At 35.0% G+C, this 23,173-nt stretch overlaps 1 protein-coding gene across 5 annotated transcripts in view; it reads right to left on the bottom strand.

Moving 5' to 3' along the window:
• The window catches only part of REPS1 (RALBP1 associated Eps domain containing 1), a 78,844-nt gene that overhangs the window by 22,178 nt on the left and 33,493 nt on the right, over positions 1 to 23,173 (bottom strand). For 4 of the 5 annotated variants that reach the window (XM_045843849.1, XM_045843848.1, XM_045843845.1 and 1 more), the window contains exons 2-9: positions 17,591 to 17,714; positions 15,558 to 15,754; positions 15,275 to 15,428; positions 14,631 to 14,755; positions 13,944 to 14,106; positions 13,606 to 13,669; positions 11,419 to 11,573; positions 518 to 639 (exon numbers count right to left, since the gene is read on the bottom strand). In XM_045843849.1, coding sequence (XP_045699805.1) covers positions 518 to 639; positions 11,419 to 11,573; positions 13,606 to 13,669; positions 13,944 to 14,106; positions 14,631 to 14,755; positions 15,275 to 15,428; positions 15,558 to 15,754; positions 17,591 to 17,714 — 1,104 coding nt within the window. The remainder of the gene's footprint in view (positions 1 to 517; positions 640 to 11,418; positions 11,574 to 13,605; positions 13,670 to 13,943; positions 14,107 to 14,630; positions 14,756 to 15,274; positions 15,429 to 15,557; positions 15,755 to 17,590; positions 17,715 to 23,173) is intronic. The other variant, XM_045843847.1, reaches the window with a different exon arrangement.

The following is a 23,173-nucleotide window of genomic DNA, read 5'->3' on the forward strand; positions in this document are numbered from 1 at the left end:
ACTTTGTATTAAATAAAACTAAGTTATTATGAAGAGCATGGGTTGAAAAAAACACTTTTTTCATATGCAAAGGCTCATTAGTGACTACTTGTATCATCACAATGCTAAGATTCCAAATGTGCTATCACATACTTTGCCTACAGAACGAGCAGGCAGTGCGACACAGTGGGTATGGTAGCTGACTGCATGTCAAAGCACTTGTGTTGCAATCTTAGCTCTTGTTCCTCAATAGCTTTGAGGGATCTTGGCCTTTCTGACTGTCAACAGCATGTGCCTGCCCCATCTAACTCACAGGAATTTTGCAGGAGTGAGTAGTAGAAACCAAATGACAGCATATATGTGAAAAAGTACTTTGCAAACCTCAGAGTGACATAATTATAAACATCACAGTCCTACTTTATATGTTCTCTGAACTATGCGTACGTGCTGAAAGAGCTAGATGCTGAAATCACTCTGTTTGGAACATCTTACCTTAACAAAGTTAATGTTACTGAAAGGAAAGGGAAGCTTTGCTAACCTCACTGCTCTGATTCATCTCTGGCCAAGTCTGGTTGAGTGACGGCATGGATGGTGACTTGCTTGGAGGTGCTTCTGCAGGAGAGCCTGAATAACCTACCTCACCTGTCTGATCCCCAACGTCTGCAATTTAAAATAGAGAAATTCTCTATTAATAATGTATTTTAGTTTAGGAATATTACTTACAAAAAACAAAACGAAGACTATGACAAGTAGTAATTTATAATCTGAAATTTCATTCCTCATGTTCCTAAAATAAATATTTTAACAATCAGACAATGAGACAGGACTTATTCTTGCTATTTATTGTCTACCTGAAACCACAGCTTTCCATAAACATAAATTCTAGTTAGGAATAAATAGAAAAAAGAGTGTTATACATAATAATAATAATACAATAGCAACCATGCTTTGAATCATTTTCTGATCGTAGGGATGAACTTGTACCAGTTCCCAAAGTGTATTTCATGGAATATTAGTGAGGTACTTTAAAAAGTTAGGATCAATCCCAGACCAGCATGGCTTAGTTGGCTGGGTGTCATTCAGCAAAGGGAAGGGTCATCGGCTTGATTCCAGCTCAGGACACATGCCTGGGTTGTGAGTTTGGTCCCTGGTCGGGGGCATACGAGCAGCAATGGGTCATGTTTCTCTCACATTCGCCCTCTCTTACCTACTGTCTAGAAAGAAATGAAATCTTTTCAAAAAGTAGGTTCAAGAAGTTTTTTTTCTGTTCAGATAAATTTGCGGATACTGTAATTCCCTGTTGGAACTATAGAAACAATTTCTATATCAAAGACTTGTAATGTCCTAGAGCAAATAAACGATTTAAATCAGTTTTCCCCTAACACAAACCTTTTTTTATCAAATAAAATCCCTTGATATTCCCTTGGAATATACTTTGGGAACTGCTAATTTATGCCAAGCCACTCACATTTTCTCCATGAGTATCCCGTTACCAAAAAGCATCACACTGCAGGGCAGAGAGCAGGAGAGGACGAGTCTCAGGCATGAGCAAAAAGTAGTCAATGAGCCCACACGGAACAAACTTTTATCATGAGGCTCCCTGGCACTTACAGCTTTCATGAGAAAACTACAAATCCATGGCACAATGTCAAAGGGGTTTTTAAATATTATGTGATAGCATACTCTACTTTTAATTGGTTAAGCCTTAATTTGGAATATTTCTTAAATTCCATTTTAAAAATGACAAATTTCAATGGTAATTCTCATTCCAATCTTCCCAAGTTTTACATGACTTTGAGTGAATATAATCCCAGTGTGAAAAGCATATTAACAGCCAAATTAATGGGCCAAACCTAATCTATTTAGAACCTGTATTAAAACGCTATTCCACCATCTGTCACTATGTTCACTGTTTGACCATGGGCAAGTCGAATGAAACAGCACCAGAGTTTCTCCATCAGAACAAAAGACACTGCCATTAAATGTTAGCACTGCACCTCAAATTCCTACACAGATATCCATATAACAACCTAGTAGTTTATATAGGTTTTAACCTTTCAATCTATTCTTAAGTAAATTCTTCTCATCTTATTGCCCAACACAGAACCTAATACATATTGGGCAAGCAAATATTTATTGAATGAGTTGCTTTTTGTGTTCTTCTTCATTAAATTCATTCTCCTCTACTGTTATCTTCCTAGAACCAAAACTAACTACTAATATTTTGAAAAGGTACTCAATTTCTCTATGCCCTATTCTATTACATGAGTATCTCAAAATATTGGGTTAGCCAAAAAGTTCATTTAGCTTTTTCCGTATGATGGCACTGGTAGTGCTTAGCTGTCTTTAACTTCATTTGAAACAATTGTTAGATTGTGATATGACAGCTGTCATATCAGCATGCATTTAAAAAAATCAAAACTGGTGAATTTTTGTGTAGCCATTTTAAAACTGAAGATGGAAGAAACTACCCAACATTTTTGGCCTGTAAGTCCTTATTATTTCAAAAAACGCAAACACTGAAACACAAAAAAAGATTTGCACAGTGTATGAAGAAGGTGCTGTGACTGATCAAACATGTCAAAAGTGATTTTCGAAGTTTCTTGGTACTATTGAGATTTTGGCCAGATACTCCTTTGCTGCGGGACCGTCTCATGTATCGGAGCATGGCTGGCAGCACCCCCAGCCTTTGCCCACTAGAAGTCAATAGCAGGAGACAGCTGACATACTGAGAATATCCAAATCAATAAAGTTATTGGTGAAAATGAAAACTGTCTTTTATTTTGCAGAAAAAACTAAATGGACTCTGTGGCCAACTCAACACATCCCTTTTACTTACCCAGACATTATTTCTCTACAGTTATATCACACTGCAAGTTCTTTTTTTTCCTTCTTCCATTTTCTCAATGCAAGTTCTAATATGCAGTCCAGCATCATATTTTGTGAAGTTTTGTTTTTGTAAGATCAGAAACTGTTGCTATTTCATTCTTAATCCTATCCCTTTCTCAATAAAAGTGTCAGAATAGTATAGAAACAAGAGGCAGACAGGCTTCAGAGAATGTTGTATGAAGACCACGTAAGTCAAAGCTCTTAGAGAAAAACTAATGAAAAAAAAATTTATGATAAATAGTAGCAGCAAATTCCTCATGGGAATAGCTTCTTGTGGTTTTTAACGTGAACAAAATTTACAAACTTATTTCTGTGATAACAAAGAGAAAGGAAGCTCAGGAAAGGAGGATGATGGACATAAATTCTGACAGTTTACGGAAACTCTGTTAAAAGGATGGTGAACAGAGAAGGGTCTTTAAGAGATCCATCAAAGCAGGTGTTAAAGAAAAAAACCTATCTATAGTCATACTGCATTACTTCAGTTACAAATGTCATTTTAGGGCACACTGAGACCCTGGTCTGGCTTTCTACACCTCCATTCTCATGTCAGTCTTCTACCGGGAAATTTAGAGCCAGACTGTACCCTACGCCCACAACTCAGGGCAGTTACAATTCGGGACAGATTCCAGGAACCTCTGCAATTCACTGGCATAAAGCTGTACTGGGTACAGACTCTTGAAGTATAATTATACTTCGTAAGTATTCCAACAGAATCATTTTCCTAGAGTAGCAGTTCTCAAACTGTGGACCATGGACTCGAGGGAATCCTCATGACTCTTTTAGGGTGTCTGAAAAGTCAAAAAGATTTTTGCAACAACAACAATAACAACAACAACAACAACACTTTTTTACTGTGTTGGCATTTGAACTAATAGTGCAAAAGCAACAGTGGGTAAAACTGTTGACTTACTAACAAGAAACAAGGCAATGGCACCAAAATATAAAGGGTGGGGGAAAAGTAGGTTTATAGTCATAAGTACATGAAACAGAGTTTATTCTTGTACTACTATTTTTTTTATATACAAAAAGCTGGAACCTACTTATGTCCCATCCTGTATTTGTCATTGTATTCTTCCCCCACGCATTCTAGTTAAAATGAATAAACAGCTAAGCATGGGATTATCACTGAAAAGTGTTCACAACTAAGCTGTAAAATTTTTATTAAATCTCAGTCCTGGAAACACATCTTTTTAATACTCTGTGTAGCAAAATGGGAAGTAAAATAAATATTTGCAAATTTATATAATGGAATTCCAAAGTAAAGGGGGGTGATATAGTAGATACATTCCATATATATTATGCCTATGCATGGCTCTTATCATAGCACAATGATCCTCTCAAGGAAAAGTACTTGTGTGGTCCAGCTGTCAGCTGAATGGACCATTTTTTTCCATGCAACATGATTTTTCTTTAAAGAACAGCTGATAAACTGTAATTATTCAGACTTGATGTAGGCATTTTCTTAAAAATGAATTAAGTGAGCCTGTCACTTCAAGAAAACAACTGTTTTCAGTATTTTAACTAATGAAAAACCTTGAGCTTGTAAGACAAAATTAGAATTTTGGCAAATGTGCATCCATATCCACAAGCTCAAGAGATTCACAGTACTTAAAGATTTCTTTGATCAAATAGGCTATAGAATTAACAAACACACTTTTTAAATATTTTATAATAAAGTATTCCAACATTGGAAAGATCTGTATAACTCAATATTTACAAATCATCAATTATGTTATAAAATCATGCATGGGTAAAAGATTCATTCAGAGCACATTCACAGTGTAAGACAGATCTATGGATTTTAAGGTAACAGTACAAGTTACTTACTAAGATGGTTTCAGCTTTTTACACTGCAATTAAGATTTAAGAAATCACCATTTGTGATATTTGGTGTAGTATCAAAGAATAGCCACAATTATCTAGAAACTGTCCTTCCTTTCACCACGCAAGACCTGACTTTCTTCATGTACTAGGGACTGGCACCTTCTTCCTGCCAAGACTTCGCAGGCTAGATGGTCTCTAGTGCAAACATTCAACTCTGCAGCTGCAGTGCACAGCAGCGATGGTCATTAGTAAAGACGTGAGCTTTGTTTTATTTTACCAAGACAGTGAAATTTCAGTTTCACATAATTTCACAAATTTGAATTTCATGTGTCATAAAATATTCTTCGTACTCTCCAACAATTAAAAAACACTCTTTGCTGTGGGTATACAACAGTCAGCAGATTGGATTTGGCCCTGAGGACTTAGTCTTCCGGATTCCCAACACCTCAAACAAGATAACATCCAACAAGCCTCAACGCAGAGGCAAATATGAGAATCTAGCTGCCTTTTACAAAGATAGATATTAAAGAGATTACAAAAATGTAAAGCAATGCCACCCTTTTCGTAACTTTTTTCTTTTATTTTGGGGAACACAGCTATTTTCCTAAAAATATCTATGCTAATATTTAAGGAGCTTATTATTATTATTTTAAAATAGCCATATACATTTTTAAAATTTATCATTTTTAATTTCTAATAGGGTAACTATTAATAGATTTAAGTTACCTAAACAGAGGCTCTTTGGGATCCACAGAATTTTTTAAGAATATAAAGGTTCTAAGACTAAAAAGTTTAAAAAAATCACTCTCTCAGAAAACCCCCCAATTATTTATGGAATAAATTAACAGAATTTCACATTGCTTTTTTTCCAACTTCACGTATAGAACAACAAACGGCTGTAGAAAAAGAACAAATTACCTATGTTCTAGAAACTAAGAGTCATGAGCATTAGGTCTATAAATAAGCTATCCCGCCTTCCACTTGGCTCCCTATAAATATTCCAATGAAGAGCTTCATGCCCACCCATGAAAGCTCGCTTTAAGACTGTGTCCTCACGGAGGCAGGGGTGTCGTTTTACTCTTACCTGATGCAGTGTTCCAACCTAGCCTCCCGCTGGAACACTGTGTCAACCCTGCCTCCCTCCTGAGGGTTCTGCTCTGCCCCTGACATCATCAGAGCATCAGGGCTGAAAAAGAAGAGCATGAGCCTAAATTATTTGTTAAAGTCAACCCCAAAAGGGCTTTTTGCAAAAAGTATTTCCATGTATAAAAGTGTGTCTGGAAGACACAACCCTCTGTGGTCATATTGACATACTGTCAGCCTGCACTTAAAAGTTAGCAATGAGTGCAAATTAAATGAGCGCAAACCATGTTTTCAGGTTCACACTAAAAATAAAAACACTGTACATAGTTTTCACCCTTCTGTCATTCAAAAGACTCTGCGAAGTCCACAGATTCACTTCAGTACAGGCAGTGTACCTGCTAAGCAACCTTTCTTAAACAGTTTCAGTTTTTACCTTGGTTTATAATCCCCCCACCCTAAACTTCTCTTATTGTCTTAGTAATACATGCAATATACTAAAAAATTGTTTCAAAAATGACTGCCAGCTATTATTAAGCTTAGAGAAGTACATACACACCCTAAAGTCTTATGGTTTAAAACTTATTTTGTTTTCAAGTAGTCAAACATGTAGGAAGAATTCTTTAATCATAAAGATTCAAGGTTCCAATCTCACTTAATAGCTTCATCAAAGCAAAGGTTAACTAGAGTTTTTATTTATTTGAGATGTCAGTAATATTCTTACAAGAAAAAATATTTAAATTAAAGAATACACAGGCTTTGATAAATTTTAAGTATTAAAGGAAAACTAGAAATGGTACCTTTTTCACTTATACTTAAAAAACAGGGATAAGCAATATATGCAAAAAGAAATTATAAACAATTTCAGGTATGCTTTGTTTTGAATATTATATGCATCAACAACTATATTTTATTTCCAAAATTAATTTTATTTTTCTAGGCACACCACAAGAGGGAAACTTAGTAAGCCAACCTTAAGAAGGCTTATGTAGAAGTCTGTTAAGTTTTAAATTAAAATCAAAGGTAAGATTTAAAAAAAAGTAAAAATGTGTCCAACAAGGTTTGAAGTGAACCAAAACATTCACCCAAAACACTAATTAAATTGTACTGGCTCATTTTTTTTTTTTGGCAGTACTGATAAACATTTTAGAGCTTACTTGATTCAGCTACTATACTTCAAAGAACATCACAGCTCTACAGGAGGTTCCCATTAGCCAAGGACAGCTAAAAATGGAAAAGGTTCATTTAAAGTTAACCCACTGAAAATAAGGACTATAATTTCATAAAAAGAAAAATTTAATTAGGGCTTTGTCTTCAAAATTTACATAGAAAATCGTGAAAATGAGAATGAAAAACAAAGAATGAAAGACGCTAAATTCTGTGGGTGCAATTTGGTGGCAAAATTAATAAAGGCATGAATTCAGTCGAAGAACATTTAATGAGGACCTATACATAAATAACAGTAAATAAAAATGTTCTATTGAAAAGACAAGGCCCCCATTTCCACGGAGTTTTCATTCTAACAGAGGAAGACAGACAACCTTCCTTCACCTTTGACTTCCACAACACTACAGGCAAAGAGAAAGGCCACTTCTGCATAATATAACTAGAGGGGTCATCAAGTATCCCCAAGACTCTTATTAATCCACTGATATTTAAACTAGAATCTTTAAAAGCCTCTAGTGTGTCCCCTTGTATAGGTTTTCTCCTATATTATCCAAACTTATTTGCCAATGTCTTTGCCAGGAATTTGAGAACAATTATTTTGACCAATTTCATTAAATGGTGCATCTTTGCCAATATTTACAATTGTACTGATTTGTGAGCTATAAAACCCAACTATCTGGAGCTAAATAATTCTAATGTTAAGATTGTACATGTGTTTCTATGGGGGGCTTGGGAAGTAATTCCTTAATTGGAAAGTCAATGACCAATATTAATGCATATTTTCATTATTTTTCCCTCTGCAACTAAGGGCACTTGGAGAGTGAATTGTTCAAAAACAAAGATTGTGGTTTCTTGGTAGAAGCATGCTCCCTGAGGCACTGTTTTAAAGGTAAAGCCAAAAAACTGCCTCAGAATCCATCAGGAAGAGACTGGTTAAATTAAGGTAAGAAGTCTGCAGGTGACAAAGTGCAAAGATGTCCAACATTGTAGGAAAAACAATCAAGGGTGTACAGTGTGAATACACTTGGGTTAAATCAGATATCTGCGTATGTTACCTGTGTAATCTTTCATGTTAAAATTTTCTGAATACAGAGAAACTCTTAACAGTGATTAACTCACATCAGACTAGTATCAACTATACATTTTTATAGTAAACTATTCATTAAAAAATCCTGGCTTTTAAAAACATCCATGTTGGAAGTACTTCTAGGAGTCTGAGGATCTGTGTTTTGCACCATATCAACAATGAAAATCTGCTCAAACTTACTGTATAAATAGTGATCATGAAGGAGGAGATGGAATGGGGAGTGTGCATTCCTTTCCCTCTTTGAGCCCTGATTCAGGTATCACTGAGTTGCTCATGTGAGCACTGTGATGTGAAGACAGAAAACAGTTTAAAAAACAAGTAGTTCACCCAATTAGTCATTAAAAAAATGTCTACTTATATACTAATTTTCACCCTACTAGCTGCTGAGATATAATGAACAAGATCAATCTTCTTACTGCCCATCCAAGGGCCTCTATTCTAGCTTAACATAGAAACATTTTATCCAATAATCCCATAAAATACAGTATGTGTATAACTGCAATCATGCTACAAAGAAGATTCTTCAGAGACTGAGATTAAGATGCAAAGCATCTCAATATGTCTGTTTTTTTCCTTGAAGATACAGTATTGTGGTAAGCTGGCAGGTCACTTTTATAATATATCTATATTTATATATCTATATATCTATATTTTAAAAAAAGATAACCACTCTTAGAAGATAAACATTCTTTCTTGAATTCAGCTTCAGAAAGATGTTTCCACAAATGAATTTCTGTAGTGCCGATGTTAATTATTAAGAATTTTAATTCAGGTCCATTTAAGTACTTATACCTATGATCCTTAGCTATTTTATTTTTATCTGCTACTTAATCCCATAAACTTGTTCAAATAATTTTGGAAAAAATATATATATCCCACCCATGTCTGCCTCTAGAAAGCCTAGCTCATTTCTCCAAACTACTGTAATGTAAGTCACCACTTTCACCACCTGTTTTCCCATGTTATTAACTTATAAAAACAGAAACATACTTGTGGAGTGAATATTTCAGTTTGTCCCAAGATCACAAACATGTAACAAAAGACTGTATTTTCAAAGATAGAAATATGTCAAGAAAAACATCCTATTTTAAAGATGGCACACATTTAGCATTGATCCACTTGGTCATTATTTACTGAGCAACTTAGTGCTTGCCTGGCAGAGTGCCAGATCTTGGGTGTATTACAGTGAATGTGATATATTTCCCTTTTTAAAAAAGAAACTCAGAGTGTAGTGGCAGAAACAGAAAAAAAAAAAAAGAACAAGATTCAATGTGACGTATGCCACAATAAACAGCATGTAGGAAAGATCAGAGAAGACAGAAACTACTTTTGTCTTTAAGTCAGAAAAGCTCCACGGAAGAAATATTTATGTTAAATTTTCAGGTCACGCAAAAGATATTGCTTGGGTATTTCCCTTTCAACTGTGATCTCTAAAAACACAGGTATTTAAAAGGATTTTTACAGATCTTGACTGATCCAGTGCCACATGACAATTTCCATACACAAAAATCTTTGTGTCATAACAATTTCAGGCTTGCGATAGCTGGGAGAAAAAAAAGATTCATCAGTTTTCCAACCCCTAAATTAACAAAATTCCAAATTTATCATTTGTAAGTAGGCAAAGCAGATCTGAATTTAATATCATGTGGGCAAATGTTTAAATAAATTCAGAAAACTATATAGATTATGTTGAAATGGGAAAAAACTATCTGAGACTTTGATACCTTTAAAATTATAGTTGGAACAATAGTGTACAGATACACGCAGGCAAAAAAAAATCAGAGTGACTCTTCACTAAAAAGATCTAAGGGGAGTAAAAAGAAATACGCCCAGGAAAGAACTTCTACTTGAATCATCAACCTTAAAATTCAGGCAGCAGATCAAATTTACAAAAAAAAACCCAACAGATTTTATTTAAATTAAATAAAAGGAAAAGAAAAGACTACATGCAAAAGCCAGATTTACCAACCTATATGCAACAGATAACAGAATCAGACAAGTCTCTAAAGAATGACTTGTAACAGAATAAGCTTGACTTATTAACATGGTACCGGTTTTCAAAGGATTAAAGTCATAGCAAAACTCTAGACATTGGGCCAAATTTCTAAATCAATGGCATAGCAACTCTGTAGCTATCAGAATTTCTTCCCTTTTGGCTACTACTGAATAAACCAAAGTTGTTCTTTTTGTTTATTTCTTAAAATTTGGTAAATCAAAGTACTTTGAAGCAAAATTACCCCCCCAAAATACTAACATTTTAGCTCAAGTTAGATGTTAACTAATGCCTAATAACTACTTGAAATGATCAGGAAAATCCTAGGATTCTTATAGGATGCTTCTAAAAAACTAAAACCAACCCTAAAATTTTAAATCCACTTATTGGTTGACAAAAAGTCAGTGTACAATTCAGGTCCTGAAATGTGAATGGTATTGAATCCACATTTCAGGTGGAGAAACAAAAAGGAAATAATACAGTAAATGGTTAGAACTTGCCCAAGGTCACAGGAGTAATTAGCAAAACTAGAAGCACACTCAGATTCCTGACTCTAAGGAGACCATTTTCTTTTTGACAGTAAAAGTCAAAAAGATTCCTAACATGTAATTCAGGCAATAAAGTCATATCATATGCAATTTTGGGTCAAAGAGATGCTGCCTAATAGATGAATGCCCTTTTGAGAGTCAAATTCTGTTTTAACTTCTCTTTTAAAAGTATAAAAACCAAAGACAATTAATTTAATTTTAATTAGACTCTTTAACATTAGATTTCCCTTTAGTCATTCAGAATTTTTTTAAAGTACTCATTTTCTACCCCTTACATTCTTGTTTCCTTTAAAATAAAGCTGTCAGTAAATATGAGCATTTATAAAAGCATTCTTGTAAACATGATCAACCATGCAGCATTACCTACATCAAACACAAAATTTCCAGATTTCTTTAGAGTCTGAAGAAATTGGCTTTTTAAAGGAAAATGCTTGCAGACTGCAAAGGTCCAAAGATAAGCCAGGCATTTCCCTTCAACAAGTTAAGATGCATGAAATGGAAAAATGTTGATAATGAAGACAGGCTACTTTAGCCACTTCAGACAATATAAAATGCAATTAAAGGATGAAAAATAAGACACTGTGAAATGCTCTTCAAATCTCAGTAAGTCACAAGTGTCAAGTAAAGTTGTGGCATATATTCTTTATTTTTGTTTAAAGCTGATTAAAGAGACAAAACATTAACCTGAGGCCAGGCTGTACATCTTATTCTAGTGGCAAATCTACATGCTCCTGATGAAATGTTTATATTCTTAAACTAAGTTTTAACATCTCTATCTTGATTTTGCTTTGAGAAGCAAGTGTTATTTATCAAGGCATGCAATCAGGTCTCTTCAGGCTCCTGGATCTTACCTGCTGAATCTTCCAAATCAATCAGTTTGGGCATTAAACTTTCAGGGAGTTTTTCTGGTAAGTCATAGCCATTCTTCCTAGCAACTACCAGATGAAAAGCAGCACAAAACTCATCCAGTGTCAATGCTCCATCTTTATCAAAGTCTGAGAGTTCCCTAAAAGACAAACTTATCATGAATATAATCATATTCTTCTTCGGATCCATTTATATCTCAAAAAAAGAAAGAAGCCCTTCCTCAGAAAAAGTGCAATCAATAACTTTAAAAATCCCATAGGTGGGAAGATATGTAACAAAGCAAATGTAGCAAACTATTAACTATATGATATAGGTGATAGGCATGTGAGTGGTTTAAGGAATAATCCTTTAAACTTTTCTATGCGCTTAAAATTTTCATATTAAAATGATGAAAAAGAACCCCCAAAATAAGGTCAGCAAAAAAACCCCAAAAAACAAAAAGACCTTTAACACATATGGGGCCTGTCCAGAAGGTATCCAGCCATGTCATATGAAAAATAGAGACATTTATAGAAGATAAAAAAACATTGTATATGGGACAATGACACCTCAGTCTCCTTCAAAGTAGGCACCTTGTGATCTCACACAGTTCTCCCAGTTGCCATCAGCTGCTCCTTTATATTTTGCTGAATCTCATCGAGGGTCTGAAATCTCCTCCCTCTGAAAGGTGATTTTAGTTTGGGAAAAGGAAGAAGTCACAGGGTGCCAAATCTGAGCTGTAGTGGGGCTGAGTCACACTGGTGATTTGATGTTTAACCAAAAATTCTGCATAAGATATGATGCATGAGCAGGTACACTGTCATGATGAAGCTGCCAATCACCAGTTACCCATAGCTTCGGCCTTCTGAATCATCTGAATAGTTTCTGCAGAGGAATGTTCAAGCTTAATGCAAAATCTGATGCAGATTTGTTGCTCTACTCACTCAGTCATTTTGAATCGATGGCCACACAGTGCATATGCCCACTCAACGATGTCTACTGCCCCCACTGTCTAGTACAGTGAAGTTATCACTGTTCATGCGTGAGCATTCCAGTCTACTCTCCTTGGCTGCTAGGCCACATCGATCTCCCGCCAACCAGACTTATTAACAACGGCACCATTTTTCTGGACAGACCTCGTATGTATTTTTAGAAACCAGATTTAGTTGAAGTCAAGTTTATTTAATAAGTCAATAAAATTGTCTACAACTTTGTTTTTATTGTTATAAAAGGTCTACACATGCATGTACTTTAAAGCACCCAATACAACTACAAGGCTCGACGCAAAAAGAGAGCAGCCCCGCCCTCTGATCCTGCCATTTCCTAGATGCAGGTGCAACCATTTTTGTATTTATCACCTTAAATTACAAAAAGCATGAATAGATTGTTAGCTCTTGGTTTTTGGTGTTAGGCATTATCTACCTCCTACCATAGCGCACTATGCTACTAAAAGTCCTATTAAAATTTAGAATATTGATAAATATATTGATATAAAGTGGAAATAATGCCTGTGTTTATCTGATATCTTGTTTTTTTTATCCTCACCTGAGGACATGCTTAATAATTTCAGAGAGAGAGAAAGGGAAAGAAACGTTGATCAGTTGCCTCTCATATGCGCCCCAACTGCGGACCAAACCCACAACCTAGGTATGTGCCCTGACTGGGAATTGAACCTGTAACCTTTCAGTTTACAGGACGACTCTCCAACCAACTGAGAGACACCAACCACATCTGATAATTGTTTTTAAAAAGTAATATGTGACTGTAATTTAATGACTAATTCTAACCATACAGCTACTATCCAGAGTCTTAAGTCTGTATTTAAATGGGTGCTAAGCTCTGTTCTCAAACTCATGGCTAGTATAGGACTTAATAAACTTGCTTAAATTCAAATAAACATAAACATGTATAAGCAAACTAACTTTTATTCCATGCATTATACTAGCAACAAGAGACGGTTAATACAGCTTAAAGACTTTAGCACTTTTTAAAGAACTACTATACCAATATCACTTTATTTCTTTTCTTAAGAGTGAGAGAGAAGCTGACTACTTTAAGGCCAATATTGAGTTAAGAACATTCTTGAAAAGGTTAGTCTAATAGCTTGTTTTTTAAAGTTAAAAAAACAATACACCTGCAGGAAACTCCTTTGAAACAACCCACATTACCCAACTAATATACACCACACTTACCAAATATGAGACAGTTCAAGAATAGGAAGCTTTGATTTTGTAAAAAACTCTTTAGCTGCAGATCCTGAAATATTAAAAAGGTGTTATTTAGCATTATTCTGAACGGAGAGATCCAAGAATAACATGTGTATGTCTTAAGACCTTTTTCACTGAAAAAAAGGTAATCTTAACATTTATATATGGCATGTTTTTGGTTTCCAGTGATTATAAGCTCTTTTTAGATAATTTGAGAATTAATTATCTTTTATAATTTCTGACCAATAGAACCATGTCTTTGATATTATGAAATTGAGACTTTGAATATTCCCATCTAGAAGAATTTGTTTTTAATAACTCACCTGGAATAAATCCATTTAGATCAGGCTGAATGGTTTTAAACTGGTTTACATAATACTGTCTTTGTTCATCTGTTATTTTCCAGGGATCATCATAACTACTGGATTGCCTACGAATCTCATTGGCAGTTGTAGCTGATGCTACAGTTCGTACTGTTGTCTGGTCCTGTAATGAAACAATTTTTCCTCAGTATGGTATCTATCTTCATGATTACATGGACCAAGACTGCTAGGTTACTTATCTTTGAAAGTAAAACTTACTTTTTGTGGATGTTTAAAATATAAGAAGTCTTCACAAACTCATCAGCAAACCACAGATTTATAACCAGGTTACTGAATGTTTTTGGACCACGATTATATAAATGTGTAGAATGACAGCAATATGTAAGCAACAGAAAGTTATGGAAATGTGCTAAGAAAGCCAAGCAAATATATTCCTGGATGCCAAAACCTTTCCAAAGTTCACTAAGGAATTAGAAAGAAAATCAGCCAGAACTTTTAGCGAAACATTTCAATGATAACAGACTTGAAGAAAACTTGAAGAAATGGCACAGAGCTAAGTTCTGTTTTTTAAAAAATAAAAGAATTAACTTGTGTTTATAAAATTTGCACAGCAAAATAGAAAAACAATGACTGCAGCAATACTCTGAATGAAGCAAATAAAAATGCAATACCAATAAAATGTCACACCTGGACAGAAGCAGGATGCATGGGTAAAAGAGTACTGGTTGGTGGAGTATCTGCAAAACTGACCCAGTTTTCTTGAGGTGGAGGTGGAGAATGCCCTGACCACACTGCGTCACCAGCAGAAGAACCTACAAGCAGAATGGGTAAACATGCTGACTCACTTTTAAAGAAAAAAAGTTACCAGGCTTTTTATTGTAAACTCACCACATACACACACATTATGTAAGTATTCTTTCAAGCTCTAACTTTAAAGAATATTATTTTCTAAAAATAAAATCTTTTCTGTCAATTTAAAATTATCTCATTTTAATCTATTAAATTGTTATTGAGGTTTCCTTGTCAATACTGAAACTAATACAATATATACCTAATATCCTGGGAAATAATTATTTATACTCATTTCACCTTCAGACAATCTGGTATTTATAATTTTTTTTCTAAGCATTGTAGATATAAGTAAAAGCAATTACCACTATTCAAAGTGATCCATCTACTTACAAATTTTCATAGTTGGTTTTTGCTTCTGTTTAAGGCATTTAACTTATAATTAGAAATTGTCTTGGAGGCAACTCTTAAAGAAATGTTACCAAGTTTCCTTCTATCTGCACCTTTAATCAATGCATGTTACCCCTAGAACTTCTAAATACCTGATTGTGCTTCACCAAAGGGAGACCAAAACGGCCCAGGTCCGGCAAGAGGCCTCTCACTGTTTCCTCCACTGGGATGTCGGCTGTGCTTCCTCCATGTGTGCGGAGAAGCTGGTGGTGACTGCTGTGGAGAAACTACTGGAGATGCAGGTTCCTAGAACGAGTATTATTATTTCTAAATTTTAATTTCAAGATAGCATGTTCATTAAGGCGCTCAGTAAAAGTTTTACTGTAAGCATCTACACAGGATGTCAGCTGATAATACTGACATGCACGTGACTACCTGCTGGTCTGCAGACGTGCGAGACTGGACGGCATCGTGGCTCACGGATCCTTTTTTCCCCTGCCCTCTTCCAGGTGGTGGAGGAATCACACCAGAATAAGACCCTTGATTTTCAGAATCTGAAGAATATGAGGCTGCATGGCGAGATTCCTGTTCATTCTTTGAAGCAATAAATCTTGGCAGAGGAAGGTCCTTTACTGTTAGTGGTGAAAATAATTAATACTTTAAAATAAATAATAATGTACACATTAAAAACTGAAATTGAGATGAATTAGATATGAGAAAGAATTTTATAAAAACTGATATAGAAATAATAGGCATAAAATGTCTATCATTATGAAATTTAGACCACTGTCTCCCTTAGATTGTTAAGGGAGAGTATAATCTAGAAAGAAACAGAAACAGCAACACCACATTGTCCTTCTAAGAGGTTATAACAACAGCTGTATTAAATGTCCATTCCATGTCTAGTCCTATATTTGCACTTTATATTTAACTCATCTCATAACCATTATAAATTTGCAAAGTCCCTACTTTATATGTATAGAAACTGAGACTCCAAGATGCCAATCACTAACAATAACTGACAAAACCTAAATCCAGGTCAGTCTGACCACAAAGCCTAGGCTGTTTCTACTCAACACTGATTCTCTAAAGTAAGATGTTAGAGTTCCAAGTAAAACACAGAGTATGTCACCAAGTTTCAGACTAGATCAATCTAGACATTTTCATGGCAGAAATTCCTGAAACTGTTTTACTGTTCACCTACCAAGGATACAATATAAACTGCTCAATCTATGAATTTTAGTCTGGTTTATTTCACTCCTATAGGCAGATACTCTACATTCAATTTTTTTTTTTTTAAGATTTTATTTATTTTTAGAGAGGGAAGGGAGAGAGAGAGAGAGAGAGAGAAAGGAAGATCAATGTGCAGTTGCTGGGGGTTATGGCCTGCAACCCAGGAATGTACCCTGGCTGGGAATCGAACCTGGGACACTTTAGTTCCCAGCCCGCGCTCAATCCACTGAGCTACACCAGCCTGGGCTTTACATTCAATTTTTAACGAACAAAAATAAAAATCTTCTCTGTAGGTCAGTCATAACTCATACTTTTAGACCAGAATAATATAGCAGCAGAATCATTTTTTAGAAGAAAATGTACTTCCCTCCACTATGACTACCGGCATGGCTCCTGAGAATCTCCACACTAAGGGGGAGATTAAAGTTATTCAATGTGTATGTAAAGAATTCAAATTACCTGAAAAGAATGTAAACTCTCAACACTAGAAGAACGATGTGTGGCAAACCAGAGGTCCACAATGAAAACATCCAGCTGACTAATAAACTAAACTGGTACTGAAAACTACTACTGTATTAGAGATAATGCAGTTTCTCTTTCCCTTTTTTCCCTATGAAAACTATAAAACTCCTTGCATTTAAACGCTTAAAGTTTCCATCTACTTTACTATCAACACACGTCCAAATAACAGAAAAACTAATTATTCTAGGTGATACTTACAAGGCAGTTAGATATCTGTTAACTAGGTTTTAGTCTGCCAATATTTTAATATTGTCTATCAACCAGAAAGTTCTGTTTAACTAATACTTTCTAATTCTATATGACGCTTTTCATAATCTTCACAAACAAGAAAACAAAGTATAATGTTGCTTTGTACTTAAAAAAAAATATAAAGAAAGCATATATGAAGGTCACTGAAATTCACCACTTACCTTGATAAATTTACCTACCTATATTCTAAGCAATTCTTAATAAATTTATGCTATAAAAATCACCATTTTGTTTTATATAATTAAGTATGTATGAAGTACATATATGCCATAATATTTAAGATAAATGTTTCTGAATAATCACAAATTTTAAAAAGTATGGCAGTGAGAATAAAGTCAGGACACTTTACTCAGGGTTGCAAATGCCACCATCATATCAGAAAGACTCAACATTTGTAATGAATTTACTTCATTTGTGATCAGAAGTCTAGTTTTGTTTCAGTTACGAATGTATCCCATATTTACCTGTATTAATACTTTCCACTCTTAAAGGGAAACCAGACTGGGCCACAGCTACAAGTTTCAAAGCAATATAGAACTGACTTCTTCCAAAATAACCAAGTCTTGTTGCACCACAAAGCTCCATAATCTGTAAAAGAACACAGTGTAATATAAGATTTATGACAGTAATTATGTAACTTCTGTTGATAACTTGTCCAAAAATACATAGCTGACATATTACTCTCAACTTGATGACCTACTTCCTCAAGTCTCAGGTTTGTTTGAAAACAAAAAGGCACTGACCTTAAATGAGTAGGTTATTGTTCTCCTACTTACTAAAATCGATGTGATAAGCAATTTTATTTTATTAGAGTAACTTTTTTACAGGAGTCGTACTTTTAGAAATAATATACCATCCACACTTCTTCACAAACACTGTTCTTCAACAGGGCCATGCAACTGACAGATTATCTTGCAGCCATTTAAAGTAAAAATCATAAAATCATGTATTAAGTGGAAAAAAGGACACATTTGAACCACATAAATACAAATTTGAAAATAACCAGATATATAAAAATTCTATCAATAATTTTGTTAAGTGAGATTAAGGGTAGGACTTTTTCTTATTTTCGGTACACCAAAAGGTTGGGGATTCAGTTCCCAATCAGGATACATATTTAGGCTGTGGGTTCAATCTCAGGTCGGGGTGTGAATGGGAGGCAACCAAATGATGCTTTTTCTTCTCACGCAGGCGTTCGTTCGTTCTCTCTCTCTCTCTCTCTCTCTCTCTCATTTTTCCTCAATCCCTCCCTCCCTTTCTCCCTAAAATCAATAAACATTATATAAATTTCTTTTAAAATTTTTAAAATGTTTAAAAAGCCAAGGAGGATAAAGAGGCAGGTTTACATTCAGGGAGCTATGAGGAAAAGGAGGATGAGAGACTTAGGAAAGGAAGGGCACACAGCCTCGTAGGCTGCGTAGGCATTTTGTTAGGATTATTGTCCTTATCCACTACGCTCTTCTGCCCACTTAACATCCCTTAAGAAATCATCATGCATCTTAGATGTTTTTGTTTGTAAAGCAAAGCATCTAAAATATGGTAGGTATATGTTAGATAAAGGGAGAACCTAAAAGGAAACATATGGTTTATTTAGCCTTGTTACATCCGTTTCAGGGGCCTGTGGGACACTCAGGGAGAGACACCCAGGGAACAGTTAGAAATGCAGAGGGAGTGTCCAGAAGGGAGTGAGCTGTGGAAATGGGCTCCATATTTGGGAAGTAGACACAAGTGATGACTGAACTTGGGGCAGGAAGGGAGATTACCTGCAAGCCCAGAGCAGTGAAAGGAGACGCCAGAGAACACCGAAACCTAAAGGGCACAAAGAAGTCTATGGAAAAGGCAGGAGGAAAGTACCAAAAGGAGAAGCCAAGTAAACTTATCACAAGAACAAAATAGATAAAATAAACTATGGAATAACCATATAAGAAAACTATACAGCCCCTAAAACTAACTGCTTATAGTATTAATGTTATTTAAAAAGGTAATGTATAAATTTAATTCCAATTTCATTTATATACATACAAATGGCAGTGAATATGCCAGTATTTATTGTCTGGGTGCTGAGATTAAGGGATTTTTCTGTTTTCACTACATGAGTCTGTAGTTATTGCAGTGCTACCAAAAAATATATTATCATTTGCTCAGAAAACTGATAAATAACTTATAAAAAAGAGAAATAGTAGGACCAAATAAACAAGGGAGGAAGTGTACTCTGTATTTTGTAATCAGGAGGTTTTTGCTGCTCGAGTAGAGGTGTGGCAAGGTAAAATACAGTTTGCAATGAGTTAAGGAATGAACAGGAGGAATTTAAGTGGAAAGACAGGTAGTAAACAGGTTAAGATGCTTGGTTTTGAAAAAGTTTGGGAAGGTAATATTGCTTCTCCCTAAATCTCAGAACTAGTCAGGGGAAGAGCTGACACTAGAAACCAGGTCTTTTTATTCCAAACACAAAAGTCCTTCCAGAGTGGTTAGGAGAGCAAAGAAGTAAACTGCCAGTCTACTGCATCACCCAAGACAAAATTTTAAGAGTTTGTATGCCAAAATTCCACCCCAGGAAGCACGAAAAGAAATTTGAGTACAAGGGGAACAAAGGGTAATGGATAAAAAATTAAACAGAATAAAGTTTTTCAAAAGACAAAGAAAAAGTTTGAGAAGGGAGAGGAAAATAGCTCGAAGGGCAGTATTTGCAGTTATTTCTCTACAATTGCTCCGGTTGCACCAACTGAAAAACTCACTGTGGCCCAAATCAGCCATGTGTCTCACTGATTATCTCTCCAAGCTACACCAACTGGAAAGGCCACAAGCTCTTGAGAGCAAAAGAAAGCAGGGCCCCAGCCTATGCAGCTCAGTTGGTTGGGTGTCTCCTGCAAAGTGAAAGGTTGCAGGTTCAATTCCTGGTCAGGGCACATGCCTAGGCTGTAGGTTAAGTTTCCTGTATGCATCTCATGTGAGAGGCAACCAATCAATGTTTCTCCTTCTCTTTCTCCCTCCCTTCAGGCTCTCTAATACATAAATTAATTAATTTTGGGGGGAAAGGAGAGGAAGGAGGAAAGGAGCTGTGACATACAATTTATAAAAATAATCTCTGATTTAATCAAGAGATTTCAGAATCAAAAAGTCTGATTTATCATTACAATCTTGTGAATTAGATAAAATGTGTCACTGAAGAAATATCTGGAAAAAAATTTCTAAAGGCAAAACTGCAGGACTGAAGTATTTGTATATTTGAAAATATAATTGGTATCACCAATTGCCTTTCAAAAAGGTTACTGAAATTTATTCTCCCACTTTCAACATGAGAGTGCCTGTTTCTCATCTTATCTCCAGTAACTTGAAAAACCACTCAAACTTACAAGTATCTGTGGCTCGCTATTTTACACTGTTCTGTATAGCTAACATAGACCTGTTTTTTAAATTACTTTAGCTTTATAATATTTAAATATCTGATAAGGTTAGTCTAGCTCTCATTTTTTTTTTCTTTAGAATTTTCAAGGCTATTCTCATATTCTTCTTCCAAATAAATCCTTTGAATCATGTATAAAAATAAACTGAGGTTTTAACTGGGATGGCAATTTATTTATAGTCATATTCCTAACTTTAACAAGACAACTTCTAGTGTTTTATCACTAAGCATGGTAGTGGTATAAACACTCTGTAATATCTTTATCATATTAAGTAACTACTCAGAAGTTCCCCTATTCTAGGAGTTTTGTTTTTGTTTTTTATCTTAAAAAACCACAAATAGGTGTTAATTTTACTTTGTGTATATTTGGGCAGAAAACTAGAAGATCATACTTTTTTCCTTTGGTCTATTAATATTAATAATTCTACTAATAGATTTCCTAACATCGAACCAATCTTTGATTCCTGCCTGAAATGAATTCCATTTAGTCATGATGTATTACGTTAAAAACAAAATACTTATACAATTTTAACCAGAATTTTAAAATGAGTAAGCTTTAAAAACAAACAAACAAACAAAACCCTATATCTGGAAGGTTTGGAATTGGTGTTATGTTGGCTTTGTAAACACAACTAGCAGGTTTTATTTTTTTCCCTCTCTGGTCTGAAATACTTTAAATAGATTAGCAATTATATATTCCTCAAAAATGTGTTAAGAATTTGCCTATAACACAGGGTGGACATGTACACCTTTGACATGTGTCTCCACGTTATTCAATGTTATTTGGTATAAACCAGGTTTTCTCTCTCTAAAATACATAATAATTTCCTAGAAAATCATTTATCATCTCCAAATTTTTATATTTATTATTAGCTCAGCCTATTATTCAAAGTAGTCTTATTGCTTTAATGTACTCTCTATGGTAATTTCACCTTAATCTAAAGTCTGTATATTTGTGCACAAGCTCCTCTTTTTCTGCTCCAGTGAAACCAATTCAACTTTTGGGATACAGAATCCCAGGCCCCTTCCATCAGATTCTAATTGAACTAGAAAACCAAGCTAGTGGTGGCTGCTACACTGCTGATAGTTACTATAAGCTATTAAGCTTTATTTTATTAACATTATAAAATGTACATGCTCATGGAAAAACAAATGAAATAGTACTTAAGGGTACAGAATGAAAAGTTCCCACAATTCCCATCAGAAATAACAATTCCTTTCATACATTCTTCCAATTTTTTTCTACATGTATATAAATACATGAGCACACATATGTAATACACATACTTTTTACAAATATAGGGTCATACTAGATATTTTTTCACATATTACTCGAACATCTTTTTATATCAGCATACAAAGTTCTCCTTGATTATTTTTTATATAGCATTCCATTACACAGATATACCTATTACAAATTAACTAATCCCCTACTGATGATGGACATTAGGTTTTTTCCAGCTTTCCATTAGAAATAATTTCAAAATAATTGTGCACATCTATTTTTGTGCACTTTTACAAGCGTAGAACAAATATCTAGAAATGGAATGTGCTTTAAAATATACCTACTCAAAGACTACAAACTCTGAAGGACTGCAACATCTCAATGACTGCCTGGCTGCCTGGTCTAAACTCGAGAGAAGTCTAAGTTGTCATTAATTTTATTGGCTTCATGAAACTCCACTAAGGTATACCAGCCCTAAATAAGTCAGAATTGGTTTCTCTACTCTGTTCCATAATATTTACAAAACAGTCACTGACATCTAGGAAAATAAACTAGATTGTGGTCCACCTGAATACCTATAGAGATCAAGGTGACTAGGGAATTGTTCTGTATCATTCATACAGCACTTGAGCAAGTTATGTAACTTTTCCAGTGCCTCAGTTTCCCCACATGTAAACTGGTAAAATATACTACCTCATATAGTTGCTGTGAGGATTCAGTGAGTCTGCATTTAATAAAGCACTTTTTTATTACTCTCATCATATGTACTTTACATTGTCAGGGACTTCAGAGGCTAAGGCATTCTTGAAAAGCACATTTTCTTCAGAGCTGAGAGCTAAGGCCTTTAGGTACCAAAATAGGATTTATTCCAGTTTTTGACAAAAAGTACTCTAAAATCAAGGATGCTCTCGTGCCTTAAGTATTTTGAACTTCTGATTAACACAATACACTGAGCACTGGAATTTATCCTCTGCCGTCAGGAAACTTATGAAAATGACACAGGGAATACATCCACAAAAATAAGAGGGGAAGGGGACCAAAAAGCTGACAAGAAATCTCAATAGTTTAGCAATCAGAAAACAGATGGAGTCATACCTAATGCAGTAAGGTGGAAGAAATTAGTGTCAAGAATACCCATGGGAAAGAATCAATTTGCTCTGAAAAATTTAGGGCCTCACCCCAACAAGCTAGATATGACTGACTAAGGGTGAGACCGGGACAGAGATAAAGATCCTCATTTCTACAGCTGCTCACTGAATACTAACAACCAGACTTGACCTTCCGAGTAAAATCAAACAAAACACTGGAAGTTGTATCTCTAAAAAATGAAAGGTCAGGGAAATACACCAGAAGGGCTGATGCAGATAGGAGCTGTTGCCCCAGAGAGAAGCTTCTGTTTCTCGCATTTAGTAACCCAGC

This window comes from Phyllostomus hastatus, unplaced genomic scaffold (assembly GCF_019186645.2).
Source record: "Phyllostomus hastatus isolate PE091 unplaced genomic scaffold, TTU_PhHast_1.1 phas_contig_40, whole genome shotgun sequence".
Lineage (NCBI taxonomy): Eukaryota > Metazoa > Chordata > Mammalia > Chiroptera > Phyllostomidae > Phyllostomus > Phyllostomus hastatus.